The 17,873-nt window shown below is 39.3% G+C and overlaps 1 protein-coding gene across 1 annotated transcript in view; it reads left to right on the top strand.

The window, feature by feature from the left end:
• agbl4 (AGBL carboxypeptidase 4) overlaps window positions 1-16,005 on the top strand; it is a 472,100-nt gene extending 456,095 nt beyond the window's left edge. The window contains exons 13-14 of the mRNA XM_033027816.1: window positions 5,554-5,653; window positions 14,150-16,005. Coding sequence (XP_032883707.1) covers window positions 5,554-5,653; window positions 14,150-14,153 — 104 coding nt within the window. The 3' untranslated portion in view covers window positions 14,154-16,005. The remainder of the gene's footprint in view (window positions 1-5,553; window positions 5,654-14,149) is intronic.
• Window positions 16,006-17,873: the final 1,868 nt, after the last annotated feature.

The following is a 17,873-nucleotide window of genomic DNA, read 5'->3' as shown; positions in this document are numbered from 1 at the left end:
AAAGCAAATATTGCATTGTGGTAATTTAAATCATAAATATTGAAGATGCAATTCATACTTTCCGTTTGACTGTTTTTATTTAAAATGTGGCTGATCTACGTTAGGTTACTTGATTTGATGAGTAATTTAAATAGAACATCATCTGATGACTACTAAACTGACAGCTGTGTTGGGCTACTCAGCAAAACTAGAAAGGAAATTGTTTATCATTCCACATAAATAAAATGGCAAAGCTATAGTAGATGATTAAACTTCAATTTCTCTGTGATCATATGCACGATGAATGTAAATTTGTCTTTAAAGTTCCTCACAAAATATCAACCTGTATGAAGCGACCCTCCCATTTTATCCTCAACAGGGCAATCAATTCTTATTAGATAAATATTTCACATCGCAGTTGCAGGAATTTACTGTCCATCTGTAGCCAAAATATAAAAGACTGGATTTTATCTCCCAGATGACAGGCTTTGGCAGATTCTAATGGTAAGGTCTCTTTGGCATATATTTTCATATTTTCAACACTCTTTATTCATGCCTTCAAAATAAAACATAGAATAGTACAGTGTAGAAAGGAACTGCTGATGCTGGTATATACTGAAGATGGACATAAAGTACTGGAGTAACTCAGCGGGTCAGGCAATATCTCTGGAGAAGGGATGGGTGATGTTTCGGGTCAAATCCTTCTTCAGACTCTTCGGGTCATCTTTTTTCTCCAGAGATACTACCTGACCCACTGAGTTGCTCCGGCACTTCGTGTCTATCTATAGAGCGGTACAGCACAGGAATGGGTCCTTCAGCCCACAATCATGTCGGACATGATGCTAAATTAAACCGATCTTATCTGCCTGTACATGATCCATATCCCTCTATTCCCTGCATGTATCTATCTAAAAACCTTAAACGTCACGAACGTATCCTCCTCTCCCACCACCACCACGAGCAATGCATTGCAGGCCCCAACTACTCTCTGTGTAAAAAACTTGCCCTGCACATCTCCATTAAACTTTCCTCCTTTCACCTTATAGCTATGCCTTGTAGTGTTGGACATTTACACTCTGGGAAAAAGGTTCTGACTGTCCATCTATGCCTCCCATAATTTTATATCTATCAAGTCTCCCCTCAACATCCAACATTCCATATAAAACAATCCAAGTCTACCAACTTCTCCCTGTAGCTGAAACCCTCTTATCTGGGCAGAATTCTGGTAAACCTCCACTGCACCCTCTCCAAAACCCACGCATCTTTCCTGTATTGGGGCGACGAGAACTCCACGTAATACTCCAAATGCGGTTGAAATCTACCAAACCTTCTGAAAACTAGTACGTAGAAGCCATTTAGCTATCTGTATGTTTATCCCATTAATGAAATGAAGCTGGCATATTTAGTTTAATTTAGTTTATTGTCATGTGTACCGAGGTTGTGAAAAGCTTTTTGTTGCATGCTGCAAAGGCTATATATGATTGCATGTTCCCAAACCATGCTGTGATTAGTCCAAATAAAATATTTTCTATGGCGCATCTGTAGAAGTTGGTGAGTTGTTGGGACACACAAAACTTCTTAAGCCCTCTAAGGAAGTAGATGCATTGTTATGCTTTCTTTAGCAATGTTACAAAATTTTGAGATTTAAAAAATCAAGTCTGTAATTTATCCCATCAGATAAAGCATAAAAATAAGTTTAATTTGATACCTAATTCACTTTAATATCTTCAGTATTACAAAAATTATGGCCATTTTCATACTCGGAAATTAGCATCTTGTTCCCTATTGCTTTTCCATTGACTTAACACAAAAGCTGTGATCGAGGACAGTCAAAAGCCCATAACTTTCTTAAAAAATTAAGAGAACTGAACAAAATTTTCAGTTATTATAGATTGAAGCATTCTGAAACAAATATGAAACATCTTACTTGGATGACCGGAAATTAAAGCATATAATTAGTTTGTTACCTAATTGTAGCTAATTATAAAATTGACCGTTGTGACTAAAATAATAATAAACACCCAGACTGCCTATTATCTAAATGGTGGCCGACTAGGAAAAGGGGAGATGCAGCGAGACCTGGGTGTCATGGTACACCAGTCATTGAAAGTGGGCATGCAGGTGCAGCAGGCAGTGAAGAAAGCGAATGGTATGTTAGCTTTCATAGCAAAAGGATTTGAGTAGTAAAGGAGCAGGGAGGTTCTACTGCAGTTGTACAGGGTCTTGGTGAGACCACACCTGGAGTATTGCGTACAGTTTTGGTCTCCAAATCTGAGGAAGGACATTATTGCCATAGAGGGAGTGCAGAGAAGGTTCACCAGACTGATTCCTGGGATGTCAGGACTGTCTTATGAAGAAAGACTGGATAGACTTGGTTTATACTCTCTAGAATTTAGGAGATTGAGAGGGGATCTTATAGAAACTTACAAAATTCTTAAGGGGTTGGACAGGCTAGATGCAGGAAGATTGCTCCCGATGTTGGGGAAGTCCAGGACAAGGGGTCACAGCTTAAGGATAAGGGGGAAATCCTTTAAAACCGAGATGAGAAGAACTTTTTTCACACAGAGAGTGGTGAATCTCTGGAACTCCCTGCCACAGAGGGTAGTCGAGGCCAGTTCATTGGCTATATTTAAGAGGGAGTTAGATGTGGCCCTTGTGGCTAAGGGGATCAGAGGGTATGGAGAGAAGGCAGGTACGGGATACTGAGTTGGATGATCAGCCATGATCATATTGAATGGCGGTGCAGGCTCGAAGGGCCGAATGGCCTACTCCTGCACCTAATTTCTATGTTTCTATGTTTCTGCCTTGAAAATTCAATAATTTGGTATTCTCAAGATCAGAATTTTAATATTATTGTATTATATGCTGTAAGTCTGTAACAGATAGGTAAATAAATTACAATTTCTAGCAATAGACCAAGTCTTTATGGAGAAGATCAGTTGCTAGCTAGTACATTGGCATATCATAATCAGTAGCATCATCATACTCCTCAGATATTAACCAATATTTAACCAGGAGTTTTTGCTCTTTAAATCATGCATGACATGCCTTTCTGCCCACTACTTTCCCATTAAGAATGTCCTGTAGATCATCACATTTGGAGTAGTCAAAATTCGGATAATCTCTGCGAATGCTGTCTAAATCAGTCTCTTTTGTTGGGCATTTGGATTGACAATTTTGCATTTCTTCTTCGGAGACATCTGTTTAAAATGTAAAGGAAAAAAAAAAAACACTAAATAGCATTAACAGAAACAAGTTATTAGTTGCAATATTAGAAAAAAGATAGAAGTGATAAAGTTAAATGCTAAAAGAAATAGTAAATACCCAACAAAAAATTCATATTCATCAGTTTTCAACAAATCAATAGATCTAAACATCTATCCATTTCTTAAGAAAAGGCTAATTTTTTTAAATAGCCTAAGTATCCAAATAACAAACTAATCCCATTCACACAAGAATTCACAATATAACATGATTTTAAATGAACATATGCCAAATGGAAGGAATTTAATGTTTAATTCCCATAAATTAATCTAGAAACATCCACTCTCAATATAATCAAAATTATTATTTTTTGCACAATACATGTGACTAAAACTGTTGTGGATATTTAGTATAAAAATATTGATTATGGATAGACAATTACACAAAATGTAGATGATTTATGACATGATTGTCCAAAAAAATGAGAATTTTAATCATCTTGCGAGTGGGTGTTTCTGGAATGCAATCGATTGGAACGTTGCCGTTGCCGTGAATTTTAACCCCATATTGGCAGGCAAAGTCTGATAAAAGTCTTATAGTTAAAAAAACAAAATCCAAGTCTAATAATCTGCTTTCCTGTTTTTGCTACCAAAGTGGATAACCTCACATTTATCCACATTAAACTGCACCTGTCATGCATCTGCCTACTCACCTAACCTGTCCAAGTCACCCTGCATTCTCATAGCATCCTCCTCACAGTTCACACTGCCACCCAGCTTTGTGTCATCTGCAAAGACAAGGCCGAACCGTTTGGGAACTAAATAACATTTTCGCGTCGTAAAATTAGACTAAAGCCACCCCAAGAAGCAAGATTATTTATGAAATAAACAACTTACCCTTTGTTTTGTCCTGATATTACGATCCACCACGTTGAAGGTGTTGAGGGCATTAGAAGTCGCCTTTTACTTTAATCCAACTATTAAAGTGTCCAGCGATTTAAAAAAAAAAAACAGGAATGGAAGTCCGATCGATTTTTCTTCATCGACTAGCAGCCCGAGGAAATCCCTCTCCGGATTTTGTAGCATCGCTACTTTTTGGCCATTGTTTCGATATAGCTAGTCCAGGACAAGTTGCTGGTGATATTTACTCCTAGGAACTTGAAGCTTTCAACCATCTTCGGCACTATTTATGTATCCTGGGGTATGTGTACCACTTTGCTGCCTGAAGTCAATCACTATCTCCTTTGTCTTGCTGACATTGATAGAACGGTTGTTTTCTTGACACCGGTTCTCAATCTCCTTCCTGCACTCTGTCTCGTCATTATTTTATATCCGGCCCACTATGGTGGTGTGACCCATGAATCTGTAAATTTTGAGTTGGATTTGTACTTGGCTGCACAGTCATGGGTGTAGAAGAAGTATAGAAGGGGGCTGAGAACACATCCTTGTGGAGCACCAGTGTTGATTAATGTTGAGGGTGTGTTGTCCCCTATCCTCACTGATCGTGGTCTGTTGTTAGTGAAGTCAAGGATCCAGTTGCAGAGATGAATGTTGGCTCCAAATTCCACGAGTTTGTAGATGAGCTTGGATGGTGTAATGATATTAAAAGCAGAGCAGTAGTCTATGAATAGAAGTCTGACTCTCTTGTCCAGGTATTCCAAGGATGAGTGTAGGGCCAGGGAGATGGCATCAGCTGTTGTATCATATATCCATCAATGTTATATTATTATTCAGTGGTGTCTAAAGTATAACCGAACAACAAAAAATATTTTAGACACTTACACAACCTTTGTTCCTCCTGCACATCTTTGTAATCACAGGAGCAATGACAAAAGAGCAGTGACGAGTGGGGTACCGCAAGGCTTGTTGCTGCGACTGCAGATATTTACAATATACATCAATGATTTAGATTAAGGGATTCAAAGGAACATTAGCAAATTTGCAGATGACACAAAGCTGGGTGGCAGTGTGAACTGTGAGGAGGATGCTATGAGAATGCAGGGTGACTTGGACAGGTTAGGTGAGTAGGCAGATGCATGACAGATGCAGTTTAATGTGGATAAATGTGAGGTTATCCACTTTGGTAGCAAAAACAGGAAAGCAGATTATTAGACTTGGATTTTGTTTTTTTAACTATAAGACATTTATCAGACTCAAAATGTATTTCTATTTTGACCAATTTAGAACTAGTAAATGATGGCAATGATTTTGTAGTTGCTTGCACTAATATTTCATTGGAATTCTACCAAAACCCATTTTATTATGAATATTTTGTATAAGCTAGGAGAAACATTTGCGTTTTGGAGTTTCCATGCTTTTGCATTTGTTTTTCTCTATATAGAAACTTAAATCCTTAACTACAATTTTACAGATATGAAACTTGGAAACAACCTTGCTCGAACCTTCATGGACTACTATAAATCAAATAATGTAACCAGTACAAAACCGTTAACATCAGTTGCTACCTTCAGGTAAGGAATGATAGTAATGCTTAAGAATTATGTTCTTATATACTTCTGACAATCATTTTGCTGATAATTTCAGTTTTCTAACTAATCTTATTAAGAATCTGTTATGAACTTGTGAGTTAGTCTGAGTTTTCAATTCAGTTCAACATTGACATAATTCTGCAGTATTTGTCATTTTACACCTGGAAAGCCTTTTACTCATCATTAGAATCTCTGACAATGTGAACCTATTTATAAGACATACTTACTGGAAATATACCTCTCATTGCTGGAGGTGGGTGGGGAGGGGGGTGGTCTTCCATTTACTACAGAATCATAGTCATAGAGTTTGACAACAAGGAAACAGGCCCTCCTACCCCAATAGTTCACACTAATCTAGTTGCCTTCTTGAGTTAGCCCCATTTGCTTGAATTTAATCCATGTACCTCTAAACCTACCCTCCATTTCTCATCCATTAAATGTCAAAATGCCTTTTAAATCTTACAATTTTACCCACCTCTATTACACAAATTGGCTTATTACACGCATATATACATACACACACACACACCATCCTGCATGTGAGAAAGTTGCCCCTCGGGTCTCCTTTAAATGTTATTTTGTCACCCAAAACATATGCCCTCTAGTTTTAGACCTAACTCAAGCTCTTCTATCCCAGAAACACCTTTGTGAATCTTTTTTTTACAACATTTAACATGATCTTATACTCAGTGCTTTGTCCAAAGAAGCCAAGCATGCCAAATGTCCTTTTTACTACCCCGTCTACCAGTGTCCACCACTTTCAGGAAGCAATGTATTTGTACCCCAAAGGCTCTCTGCTCCACAACGCTCTCTAGAGTCCTGCCATTTACTGTATAACACCTGCCCCAATTTAGCTTACCAAAATGCAACACTTTGCACTTGTCCAAGTTCAATTACATCTGCCACTCCTTGGTTTATTTTCAGAAGTCTTGATTCTGTCGTAATCTTAAATAACTGATTTCCCTTTCCACTACACCATCAATTTTAGTTTCATCCTCAAACTAACAAACAATGCCAACCATATTCTCATCCAAGTTAGACACAAAATGCTGGAGTAACTCAGTAACAGGCAGCATCTCTAGAGATAAGGAATGGGTGACGTTCTTTCCTACACATATTCTCATCCAAATCATTATTATTGATGATGAACAATAGTTGACCCCGTATAGTTCCCTGCAGAATGCTCTTGCATCATAATTATTTTACCTCAGGAACTGGGGTGGGTTAGAAAAATGGCTTCACAAAACTCTCAAGAGAACAAGAAATGAACATCAAATGCTGCCTTCTCATTATTTCCCACCATTCATACTACTAATGAAGAAACAGAAAGCCAAGTATCTTTTGTGATTTAGCTCCCATGTTGCCAGCTATTACTGATCATTTCATTATCACCTTCTGCATAAGTTATAAAAGACAAACTCAAGCAATTCAATGAGCCAAAATTGTTTATACATGTAGTCAAGAGCAGAGACACATAATCATTGAGTTATCACAATTATGTCCTTTGTCTAGTTGGCTGCCCTTGCCTGCCTTATTTTAGTTTAGTTTAAAATTAAAGATACAGCATAAGAACAGGCTCTTCAGCACACCAACCATCAACCATCGATCACCAGTTCACACTGTTCTATGTTATACCACTTTCTCGTCCTCTTCACACATTAATGGGAAATTTTACAGAGGCCAATTCACCTACAACCTCACACATCTTTGAGATGTGGGCGGAAACCAGATCACCCGGAGGAATCTCACACAGTCTCAGGGAAAACATGCAAACTCCACAGAGATAGCACCTGAGGTCAGGATCAAACCCAGGTCACTGGGGCTGTGAAACAGCAGCTCTACCATCCACTATGCTGCCCCTAAATAAAGACTCGTTCTAGACAGTGATTCATTCCCAACCCCCAACAAGCCTTGGTCATTGCAGCCGAGGATGCAGATGGCTATATGGTCTGTAAGGGTTAGATGATCCTGCTTTGCATGGCACTATCTCAATTGTAGACTTGCATACTAAGTTAGGTGGTTGGATGACAACACTGAGGTATCCATTTAATTGTGATATGAAGTCCTTCTAGAGCTGATAACATGCCAGGCTTTGGCTTCATGGGGCAAATCTACATGCTAGGAGTAATTAGACGAAAAGTACAGCTCTGATGGAAAATGAGGGATGATTTTGCAGAACAGAGAGAATCAACTGGGTAGTTATCCCTCTGGCTACAGTTTCACCAGCAGGACCAGAAAATGTTATCCTATTCTGATTGTTAATCATAGATTTTCATGCCCCATCAATTGGCACTGTCTTGAAATCCCTTTTGAGATGGATAATCTGACAGAGATAGCTCAATTAAATAACAGACTATTACTTCAAGGAGTCACAAGTCATAATTTTCAGTTTAGTCTGTGAAGGAAAAATAAAAAAGAATTTTTCAAAATAGTTCAGAACTACCTTTGTGACAGTGCTCATATTTTACACAAAAAACAATCCCTTTATATGGTTATACCTCAATGACTCACCACTGCAGCTGTTTTGAAATGAGTGAACTGAAGTAAACTCTTTATCCTTACTGAAATAATTGATTTTCAGTGTCAGTAACTCTCTACCAGGAAAAGTGAGAAGACCACATAGAAAATTACTGAGATGTAGTAAAGCATTTATAATCGTCCTCATTAAAGTAATTAAAGTGTCTTGAATTTAATTTTGTTGCCATCTGCACATTTCATTTTTATAATTAAAAGTTTTGCATAACTAGCAACGTAACTGACATCATGTTTCAAAAAAAATTCAAAGGAAATAAATAATGATTGGTTCAATTAACTGTGCTGATAGGCATAGTTTTGGCATTATACAAAATCAGCCAAATGACCAATAACAACCAATACTTCAAACTACAGCAATCAAATCACAAGGCAGCAAGTAACACAAAGCTACCTGTTGGTAGACAAAAATGCTGGAGAAACTCAGCGGGTGAGGCAGCATCTATGGAGCGAAGGAAATAGGCAACGTTATAACTATTTCCTATTGCCTATTTCCTTCGCTCCATAGATGCTGCCTCACCCGCTGAGTTTCTCCAGTATTTTTGTCTACCTAAGATTTTCCAGCATCTGCAGTTCCTTCTTAAACAAAGCTACCCGTTAGTCGCTACAAATACATCAGTTTGGTGTGTGGAGATTTACACCACTTTTAAGGACATGATCTTAGAGATCTCACCACAGAGATCTTAGAGTTCTTACCACTTACTACATTGGGTGATGTATAATTTAAATGGTGAGTATGAATGTTCTACACACAGAAGGCCTTGTGAATTGTGGCCTGACATATATAAAGAAAGAAAGAAAATTAAATTATGTGATTATCCTCTCATTATAAAAGTATTTTTTAGTTATTTTAAGAAATCCATTCACGAATGTAAACAAAGGAAAAAGAAGGAAGCAGAAAAAGGTACAAAGTGCTGGAGTAGCTTAGCGGGTCAGACAGCACCTTTGGAGAACATGGGTATGTAACATTTCGGGTTGGGACCCTTCTTCAAAATCTGATTGTGTTTTTTGAGAAGGTAGATAAGAAAACATGGACTTCAGTAAGGCTTTTGATAAGATCCAGTGTAGTAGGCTAATCTGAAGCATGTTGGAAAACTGGATCCGAATTTGATTGGCGATTGGAGTCAAGAAAATGTGATGATAGGAAAGAAGGTTATTTAAGGATAGAGTGGACATAGATCAGTTGGAATGTTAGGTAAAGTGGCGACAGATGAGTTAGAATTGAATGCAGATAGGTTTGAGCTGGTGCATTTTGGGATGTCAGTACTGGCTGGACATATAAATGGCAGGGATTTAGGGGTGTTTATTCTCACCGGAACATAGGAGGCTGAATGGTGACTTTATAGAGGTTTACAATATTATGAGGAGCATGAATAGGTTGATAGTGGCAGGGGAGTCTAGGACAAGGGAGCAAATTTAAGATGAGAGGGTAAAACGTTTAAAAGAATCTGCTGGGGCAATTTTGCACACAGATGGTGGTGGTTATTTGCAACAAGCTGCCACATAAGGCGGCAGACAGACACTGTTTATTTATTTAATTCTTTATTTCGAACAGAATAAAAGAATAAAAAGCAAGTGTGAAACAGCTTATAAAAAACAAAAAAACAAAACAAGAATATTTATAAAGTGTCATAAACAATATCTATAAATAAATTAAATCGTATGTGTCCGAAAAGGAGCAGGAAGAAGCCAAAGCTTATTAATTCCCACCCCTTATTCAACTGCTTATATTTATCTTATACAAATTTAGCAGCTATATGTACACCATATGTACACCGGCAGCTATATGTACACCAAATTATTTACATTTATACACTAATCAAATATTTACAAAGCCACACAAAAAAAGAGAGAAAAAAATAAAAATAAAATAAAAAACCCTCATATACTATACAGTATCTCTTAGTCATATATACAACCCATCACCCTATAATCACCCTTCCCAAAACAATCAGTATAACAAATATCCCACTCACAATCAACTATCCTCATCCCAATATCCTTTTAAAAAAGTGTTTTTGTACATCTTTTTAAACTGAATTGTTAAAGGATTTAAAAGCAATTTGCACAGATTCCGAGATAGAAAAGCATAGAGAAATATGGGTATAATGTACGAAATAAGATTAATGTAAATAAGTTCATAAATCATAGCGGCAGAATTAGGCCATTTGGCCTATCACATCTACTTTACCATTCATTCATGGCTTGCCTATATTTCCTCCTGTCTTCTCCCCGTAACCTTTGACACCCTTACTAATCAAGAACCTGTCAATCTCTGCTTTAAAAATACCAACTGAATTGGTCTCCACTTCCATCAGTGGCAATGAATTCCACAGATTCACCACCCTCTGACTAAAGACATTCCTCCTCATTTGCTATGTCCTTTTATTCTGAGGCTGTGCCCGTTAGCCCTAGACTCTTCCACTAGCGGAAACAACCTCTCCACATCCATAGTCAGACTATCCAGATCGTCATCATGGTCAGCTTGGATATTTATACAAGACGTTGGTGAGGCAACACTTGGAGTAATGTGTTCAGTTTTCGTCACCCTGTTATAGGAAAGATGCCATTAAACTGGAAAGGGACTTTCTGCGTATAATCAGCATTTTCTTTTTTTTCAGAAGCCTTGGAAAGATGAAATAAATTAAAGTTGGTGGTTTTAGTTTTAAGAGGTTATGGGTATATTTGAAGTTTAAGATATCCAGGAAACTGATGAGAAAAGTGCCAAAAATTTGAATGATATAACATCACATAATGGTGTACCTCACTAGCGAATTTCTATGAAAAACGAATATAATTAAAAGTGCATGGGTTCAAAATTCCTTTCTGAGTACAATGTTTTCCAGTGTCCTTTGCTTTGAAAACACTAAAGGCCTAAGGTGTACAAGTTAACTAAAGGGGCTGTCCCACTGCAGCGACCTAATCCGCGAGTTCAGAAGAGTGTCTTCGACCTTCAAGCTCGAGGGCACTCGCCTGGAAAACCTCGAGCTGGATCAACCGTCAGCGATGAAACCGCGAGCTGGATCGACCGACCGCGCGCACACACACACACATCGCAAAGGCGGGGGCCAGGGAAAGTGGGGGAGCGCTGTCTGAAATGCACACCCACGATGAAGAGGAAGCTAAAAGACAGCTGCACAGTGTAGGGTAAGTCCTTTAGAGGGGGGGGGGGAGAGAGAGATGGGGAGAGAAGTGGGGGAGAAGGAGTGGAGACACTTAAGAAGTCAGACAACGTTTAATTAAGTTTAGCGGGCATTATACCTACCGGTCGGTTTTCCTGGGTCCTGAAAACTCCAATGAGCCAATTAAAATGCCCGGTCAACGAAGGAGATTGTCTACGGCTACCCTCGACTGCCTGTAACTAAATAGCGACCCCACTCCACTGCACTACGAGTTAAAAAGAACCATGCCGACCAATTTTTACTCGCAGAACATTTTTCAACATGCTGAAAATTTTTCTGCGACCTAGCTGAGGCCGCGAGTATGCGCGAACTTCCCGCGAGCATGAAGGAGCATTCCAGTGGCCTCATAGGACCTTCTAGGGCCAACTGTCGGCCACGCTGCGAGCGTGTCGAGGGCAAACTCTTCTAAACTCGCAGATCAGGTCGCCGCAGTGGGGCAGCCCCTTAACATTGAATGATTTATTTAACACATCAAAGCATAACTGTGTGCTCATAACAAAACATCATAACGAAAATGGCCTAAATAAAGGCTCACATATCACCTAAATATGTGAGTCTTTAATCTGTACAACAAACACTGAAGGGCAGCACAGTGGCGCAGTGGTAGAGTTGCTGCCTGACAGTGCCTAAGACCCGGGTTCAAACTAGACTACAGTGCAGACAGTACACAGTTTGTACATTCTCCCTGAGAATGGTTTTTCTCTCGGTGCTCCAGTTTCTTCCCACAGTCCTAGGATTTGTAGGTTAATTGGCTTCTGTAAATTGTCCTTAGTGCTAGTGTACAGAGCGATTGCTGGACTCTGTGGGCACAAGGGCCTGTTTCCACGCTGCATCTCTAAAGTCTAAAGAAATCAGCATTCAGCACACATAAAATAGTAATTCAATCTATTGTTTTCTTTCTGAGTCCTATGTGCAGTTAATAATTTAACACACGGCATCTGACACTTAATGTATATCTAGATGTCTCTTCCAGGATTTTCAATGGTGTTTCCCATTGACTACAGACTACTCAATCCAAGAGATGACTTTCCCAATGCCTGTGAAGGCTGTTTCTATTTGCTCCATAGGGGTCACTAGTGAGCTGATCATAGGTCAATGCCAAGGATGCTGAAATGGATTCCCTTTAACAATTTATTTACTTGCTTGCTTACAATGCAGAGAACACTCATTCATTTCTGCACTGTCAAAATGAACAAAGGAAAGAAAGGCATCTCCTGCCTAAAAATCCATCAGTAGAAATTTCTGGCATTTTCTGGAATTTCCTAACCCTAATCCCAGACAAAGACTGATTGTTTACTGTGTCTTTTCAATTGCTGACCAATTTGTATAAACCTTAGACACAGGTGAGGGAATGTAAACTTTAATATTTGACTTGAGAATTAAGGGACAGAAGTTTAGGGGTAACATGAGGGGGAACTTCTTTACTCAGAGAGTGGTGGCTGTGTGGAATGAGCTTCCAGTGAAGGTGGTGGAGGCTGGTTCGTTTTTATCATTTAAAAATAAATTGGATAGTTATATGGACGGGAAAGGAATGGAGGGTTATGGTCTGAGCGCAGGTATATGGGACTAGGGGAGAATACGTGTTCGCACGGACTAGAAGGGTCGAGATGGCCTGTTTCTGTGCTGTGATTGTTATATGGTTATATGGTTATATATGGTTAATATAATGCCTTTCAGAAGTTGATACAGAATTTGGTAAAAATGTGGAACACTCTTTTATAACTGAAAATTAATCCTGGATGAGTTGTTGCTTTGAAACCTGAGATTGATGGATCTCGTAAAATATGTCAAAGCAAACAGAAATAAGCCCGGTAGATGGAGAAGTCACAGATCAGCCATTGTATCAAATGGCCGAACAAGCTCAAGGGGCTCAATAGCCTAATCCATTTTCCACAACTGTTAATTCCACAGTTCATCTATATTAGACCATACTTTGTTATAGATTCTGAGTAATATGATTCATTATTCAGCGTGGTTTTCCTGGAAACATTCTTAAATTCATTTGAATAATTGTACTGCCAATGACAAGTGAATTAATATGTGTTGACTGAATCACCATTTTATGTGAGTGAAGCATTTTGAATACCGATTTCAGAGCTTGCTGTACAATCACTTTATTTAGATCTCTCTGATGAGCTGTTATCAACATAGATATGTTTTGGTGTTATTTATTTAACAAATCATTCTGTGTTATATTGTTAGTTATCTTAGATCTACATTGTTGTTCAAGCAAAGATCACTGGAAAACCTGGAAAACTTTGCTCCTGGAAAGAAACTCAAGAATGGAATTTTGAGATTGTAATTTAATTAGCATATGAGGTTTTTGTGAATTTTCAGTTGCCTATTGATTTGAGAAGGTCATCAGGCGTGATGGAAATCAAAACAGGTATAAAGATAGTTTAAAAATATTCTGTATAGTGACTCATAAATCCAGTGCAAACTCAGGAGAAATATCTTTATTCAGAGATTAGAATGTGGAACTTACTAGGTAAAGAAAAAGTTGAGGTGAATAGCACGAATGCTTGCTTATAACAAGAATCCGGATAAACACATGGGGAAGGAAGAACTAGACGATTACTCTAGGGTTAGATAAAGACTGAGAATGAACACTGGCGTAGTCTGGTCAAGTAGCCGATTCCATGATGTTTGATAAGTTTGTAACTCTATGCCAGGAAACAAAAATTACTGATTTAAGTATTGTTGCAGCTAGTTCTTCATTAAAAAAACTAAAAAATAATATTTTCCTCTAATCTGCTTTCTCTAGATAAGACTGAAGTTGGCTCCTCAAACCACCTGGCAGTGAGAAAATGTTCTTGAATACTATATTTCATTTTAAACTACATAAGAATTACTATTCTGCTGCGGGAAGCATGAAGTCAGTCCCTAAGGACTTTATACTGAGCGATGCAACCAGGCTGACAGGCAGCTACAATTAGCAAAATTATCCACTGATGTTCAGAATTGGATGTCTCTTATGGGAGGAATGTGGCTTCTGTTTTGTGTTGGTTTTTATGAAACTTGAAACCTGGCAGAATGCAATCTGTAAGGTTTATAAAAGTGCAGTACTGATTTCATTTATATAATAAAAACAAATCGCACAACATATATCTTAGAAAATCTCCTGGAACGTTAATCTGTCTGCCTTCTCTCTATTCTCTGTAATTGTTCTGTGATATACAATTACCAAATCAGAGAGAAAAAAATTAAATGGAACAAAATTGGCAATGGTAATATAAATGTAAATGATTGGACACTTCAAAATTGCAGTTATTAGTTTTGCCCATACAACCTTTCTGCATTCATCCATCTTCAGCATTGGGAGATAACCAGTTAACATCACCAAATAATTTACTGTTGCATCCAATGACCAGATCAAAAAAGAAAGACTTGCACCAGCTTAATACATAGTTTCTCGCTCTTGCTCTTACGAAAATTATTTTAGACATATAATGTGTAAACCCAAGTAGACTTATCCAGGATATATATAGATAGCTAGTCAAGGCAAAATCTTTATATTGCGACTCAATTTATGAGATTGGTGTAACTTCCTTTTCGGTTTCCCTTTCTGGTCCACATCACATTTCAGTCTCCATACTATCTGCAACTCATTTAGTTGCCCTTTCTCTTTTGTGACTGCCCACTATTATGGGCGGTTTCAACCTTTCTACCTTTGCACAAATTATCAGCACAATGCTTTAAGCCAACAAGCATACTATACAAATGAAACAAATATAAAATTACATTTTCTCTTCAGACTAGATTGAAGTTTTATAATAGATATCCCTTTTGGTATGACACATATAATTTTGATAGTCAGCTTATGTCCTTTATATGGTTTACCCTATAATTAACTAATCTCTGCAGAGAATGGAAATAGAGTTAAAAGTTATTGAGATTGATAAAACTATATCAAAATGCATTTTTCTTTAATAGTGCATGATTTTTGCAGCAGATAAACATAACCTGGCTTCGCTCTCAAACCTTCAAAGCAAACAGCTTAGAAAGCTGCAAATAAACAATCACTGATGCTCATGAACACCAAATAAATCAAAACGATTTTTGCTCACAGGCATCAAAACCATCTTCTAAACAACTATGAAAAGGGATAGTGTGGTAAAATAAGTCCAGATATATCATCATAAGAGAGGAAATATGTATATGTTCATATGCACTTTTAGCTTAAATCATACGTGGCGATGTCCATCTTTTTTGAAGCTCAAAGATTTATGCATTGTCGATTGGAAAGTTTGTAGGTTAGAGTATTTTTTAAAAAGGAAAGGGATGTGCTTCAATGAATTTCAATTCTCACATATGCCTCTTTCTCTTCCCTGTATCTCTGGAAAGGGAAATTAAATGATAGCTAAAGCAATATTACCATCTTCCTATGTAAAAGAGAGGGAGAAGTCTTATTCTAAATTATTTCATTTAAATTGTTTCCAGAGCGAAAATCTTTAAGAATATATCAGGAAAGATTTATTCTGCTATGACGCTTTATAATGACTTGTATTTATCTGTTCTATAACATTTTATGCTGCTGTTGCTTTTGATGCAAGGGTTTTGTAAGCCATTTGAACAGTTGGTAGTTTTGAAATAAAATCTGATGATTTTCTTCTTCCTTAATCCCTTTGTGGATTATTTTTTCTGAATGACTGACAGTTCCAAGGCTCAAAATTGTGATCTTCATGTTGATAATGTTATATTCAACTGTGTAAACATATTCTCAAACTTTCATTTGTATCTTAGATTCCTCTATGCATGCCTCTATCATTTTCCTCCACATAGAACCAAAGGGAGATGCTAAACTCAGTCACAAAAGTTTGAGAATAAAATTACTTTATTATATGACAACCAGTAGTGCAGTCCCTTTGTGAACCAACAGGTTGATGTACAGGAATACATTTTACTTCGGAGTCACGTGAATGACTACGTGAAGAACCCCGTACAGCCGCACGTGCGTCATTACGTCAGACGCATTGGTGCAGGCGACCGGTTGGGGCAGCAGGATCTCCTCCAGCGCGGTAAGTTTAAACTTCAGGTAAGCTTGTTTTTCTTACCTGTTTTATTCCTTGCAGGAACCTCTTGTTCCAGAGGCTTCCTGCCGGAGGATTCGCGACGACCGACGAGGGAACCAGCTATGGGCTGTGGGGAAACCCCGGTTCTTGCCGCGGGAGCGGATAGCTGGGAATGTCGGGTACGCGAAGTCGGTCGCTGACGGGGTGGTCAGTGATTCCAGGCGCTCCGGGTGCCGGGAGGGTTCCCTACGAAAGGCACATAGACGCTGGGGTTCCCGGGGAGGGGACCTCCAGTAGGCCAGGTGCCGGGAGGGTTTTCCCTACAATATAAATATAAATGCTGGGGTTCCCGGGGAAGGGACCTCCAGTAGACCGGGTGTCGGGAGGGTTTTCCCTCCGATATAAATATAGATACCGGGTGTCGGGAGGGTTTTCCCTCTGATATAAATATAGATGCCGGGTGTCGGGAGGATTTTCCCCGATATACATATAGAGGCTGGGGTTCCCGGGTAGGGGAATCCAGTAGTTATGCTGCTTTCAGACCGCAGGGGTCCCCAGGAAAGGGGTTAAACGGACCAGAATGGTCAGCCCTGGTGCCGGTAGGGGTTTTCCCTCCGGTAATATATATGGGTGCTGGGATTCCCGGGGGAGGGGAAATCCCCCAGCAATACGGTGCGCAGACCGCAGAGGACCCCAAGATATGGGGTAAACTGATGAAAGTGGTCAGTTCTGGTGCCGGGAGGGTTCCCTTCCGGTAAAATGAAAAATGTGGAGGTTGACCAGGATGGAGCCCTATTGAGAGGAGGCTCAAGCTAGATACACCCTAACATCAGGAGTTGTGTCAGTGCGGGACTATGGGAGAGTCCGCGCCAGCAGCAGGGCTGCTTAAAGGGGAAGCTGAGTCTATGGCAGTGTTGGGCAGATGGGAGAGCCTGTGCCAGCAGCGCATTGTAACAGGGCTGCTTAATGGGGATGCCGAGTCTATGGCAGTGCCAGCCTATTGCTCTAGGTCGCACAAGCAGCGCCTTGTAATAGGGCTGCTTAAATGTATGGCAGCAGCACCTGTAGAAGGGCTGCATAATGTCTCCCTCATGGAGAAGGTGAGCTTACCGGGGCATTTTCTGACCCTGAAGGGTGGGCCTGTTGGAGAGGCCGCACCAGCAGCGTCTTGTAGTAGGGCTGCTTAATGTCTCCCTTATGGAAGAGGAGAACATGCCGGGTCAGTGTAATCTGATGCCGAGGCTGAGGGTACAGCGTGGAGCATACCTCAAGGTATGAAGGGCACATGTCAGAGGTACGATTCCTGACAGCAAGGTTGCCATCCCAACACAATGCAGTGAACACCGCTATCAGGGGACGTAAGAGCCATCCGCTGAATCTTCTATTCAGATAAGACCTATTCCACAGGCAAAACCTGAAGGACGAAGCATAAGCTGTTGGACTAATTAGGCCAATGACGAGCAAGGATTCATAGTT

Source organism: Amblyraja radiata, chromosome 10 (assembly GCF_010909765.2).
Source record: "Amblyraja radiata isolate CabotCenter1 chromosome 10, sAmbRad1.1.pri, whole genome shotgun sequence".
Lineage (NCBI taxonomy): Eukaryota > Metazoa > Chordata > Chondrichthyes > Rajiformes > Rajidae > Amblyraja > Amblyraja radiata.
The sequence above is the reverse complement of the archived record's forward strand: the minus strand, read 5'-3'. Positions and strand labels throughout refer to the sequence as shown.